Source organism: Ochotona princeps, chromosome X (genome assembly GCF_030435755.1).
Source record: "Ochotona princeps isolate mOchPri1 chromosome X, mOchPri1.hap1, whole genome shotgun sequence".
In the NCBI taxonomy this organism is placed as follows: Eukaryota; Metazoa; Chordata; class Mammalia; order Lagomorpha; family Ochotonidae; genus Ochotona; species Ochotona princeps.
The window spans coordinates 45266166-45268767 of NC_080865.1; the positions used below are offsets into that span (position 1 = coordinate 45266166).

The 2602-nt window shown below is 40.4% G+C and overlaps 1 protein-coding gene across 1 annotated transcript; it reads right to left on the bottom strand.

Moving 5' to 3' along the window:
* Nucleotides 1-260: 260 nt before the first annotated feature.
* On the bottom strand, nt 261-486 carry LOC101531992 (ubiquitin-like protein 5). The gene has a single exon (XM_004592771.2). The coding sequence runs from the start codon at nt 484-486 to the stop codon at nt 265-267; it is 222 nt and encodes a 73-aa protein (XP_004592828.2). The 3' UTR covers nt 261-264.
* Nucleotides 487-2602: the final 2116 nt, after the last annotated feature.

Sequence of the window (2602 nt, forward strand, 5' to 3'; positions counted from 1 at the left end):
AGACAGGAAGAGGCTTCAGGTTGGCTCAGTTCCAGTCATGGCAGCTACCTGGGGAGTGAATCAGCAGATGGAGGATCTTCCTCTATGTCTCTCCTCCTCTCAGTGTATCTGAACACTTCTTCTTTTTCTTCTTCTTCTTCTTCTTTTTGCACACCCATAAGGTGTAGGTTTTTATTCATGTGAGTTTTTAAAAACAAGCATCCATACTCATGTGGGAGGTGGAGGAATGGGCAGTGGGATGGAGCAGGCACAAGGAATTCTGTTCTATTGGTAGTAAAGCTCCACGTTCATCCCATCATTGATTTCGTAGTCCCCCAATAACACATGGTCCTTAAAAATTGTGTACCTCTTCTTCAGAACAATCTTGTTCCAATGGGTGTTGGTTTGGGCTGCAATCAGTTTCTTAAAGTCCCTGATGGTGTGATCAGTGTTGAACTTGACGCAGACATTCTTCCCCAGATGGTCATTGGAAACAACCTTGATCATCTTGCCTGGAGCTCAAATCTCAGACCTGCAAGACCCTACGACCTCTCTTCACTCCAAAACTAAAGCTCCAAACCTCTTTCTGTGGGGATCTCTGTCTCACTTTCTATTGCTTTCAAGTCCCTGTTCATGAGCGCCACAGTGATGGACTTGGTGCACAGAGCCTATAATCACACATATGAACTACTGACTGATGATCAATAGCCCTTGAACTTTCAATAAAAGTAAATAAAAAATCTGTGAGCTACATAAACTTTTTTCTTTATAAAGATAGCCTCCCTGGAGTATTTCCTTATGTTAATGAATAGTATGATTATTCATTACATGTTATCACAATGTTCCCATTTTTGTTAAAATTAAGCCTGTGCAAAAACTAATGAGGAGAATGGAGGGAGAGAAGAGGATTGCGGGGAGCAAGGGAATGAAGGAACTGGGGTTATATTCCTGTATCTGTATCTATGCAATCTCTTTTGTATTGATAAAATATATAAAATTTTAAAGTTTGCTTTTGTCAAATATCTGTCAAGAAAATTGGAGACAGCTAAAGTGGAAAACTTCAAATAATTCCCTAGATTTAAGAGCACACATTGTAAACTCAAAAACAGGTGCATTAAAAAGGTAGTATGTAGATTAATGAAACAGGCTGGGTAAAAGGTGTCTGCACAGTCTACAGAGGGCAGATGCTACTTAGTTGCAGCCCATTGCTATCACATGGGGATGCCAAACCAAGATGGCCAAATCTTCTGGTTCTCAAAAGAAAGAAACATTGATGTTTTAAAAATGTATTAGATCTCCCAATTAAAAATGGCTATATTTTAAAACCCGAGTAAGCCAAGCAAGCACATATGTTGCTTAAATCAGACACTGAATTTTGTTAACTACAGAAAATTTCCAGTGTCTTGGAGGTAAGCAAGTGGTCACTGCTTACCAGTGTAGTTAAAAAGAAAATCAGTGGTACAAACAATGGGGTCATAAGATGTTTCCACAATGGACTGGTGGTAGTTTACATATTAAAAAATATTCGGGGAAGGTGAGGTGCAGTATGAGGCTTGAAATCTGAGAAACCTGCACTTTGATGGGGAGGAAGAGGAAAAATAAGAAAAATCCAAATCATGAAGTGGACATAATGTGAGTAAGAATGCGAAGCAGGTATGCGCATGGCATGTTTTGACAAGGAGTAAAAGAACTGACTTTAATAGAGTATTCACGCATGGTTGGAAATAGCAGATTCCTTGTGTGGACTTACAATTTAATGCTAACTAATCTTTTCAGAAAATTTCTGCAGAGGTTGGTGTTGTAGCTTAGTTGGTAAAAGGCACTTACTGTGATGCCAACATTGCATATGGGCACCAGTTTGGTTTCTGTCCCGGCTGTATTACTTCTGTTTTTGTTTGTTTCTTTGTTTTTAAAGATTTTTTAAAAATTATTTTTATTCAAAAGAGAGACAAAGAGAAGGAGGTACAGAGAGCAAGATCCTCCATCTGCTGGCTCATTTCCAAAGTGACCTCAATGGCCAGAGCTGAGCCGATCCAAAGCCAGGAGCCAGGAGCCTCTTCCAGGTCTCCCATGCAGGTGCAGGGACCAAGGCTTTGGGCCATCCTTCTCTGCTTTCCCAGGGCACAGGAGGAGAGTTGGAAGGAAAGTGGAGCAACTGGGACATGAACTGGGGCCCACATAGGATCCCAGCGAGTGCAAGGTGAGGACTTCAGCCTCTAGGCTACTGCGCTGGACCCATGCTGCGTTACTTCTAATCCAGTTCTCTACTAATGGCCTGGGAAAAGCAGTAGAAGATCTTAGTCCGAGTTTCTGGGTTCCTGCCACTCACATGGGGGACCTGGATGAAGTTGCTAGTCCCTGACCTGGTTCAGCATGGGTATTCACTAACACGTGGGAAGTGGATGAAAGGATGGAAGATTCTCTTTCTCCTTTTTTCTCAGTAACTGATTTTCAAATAAATAAATAAACAAGTAAAAAGTCTGTAAATAATGTTACGCATCAATATTACCAAATTACTGACTGTTTTCTCTAGTCTCCAGCTATAATAAATTTTAATTTTAGTTAAGATTTCTTATTGATATCAGCAATCTTCTTTATATAGATCACTCTGCTACACAATTTT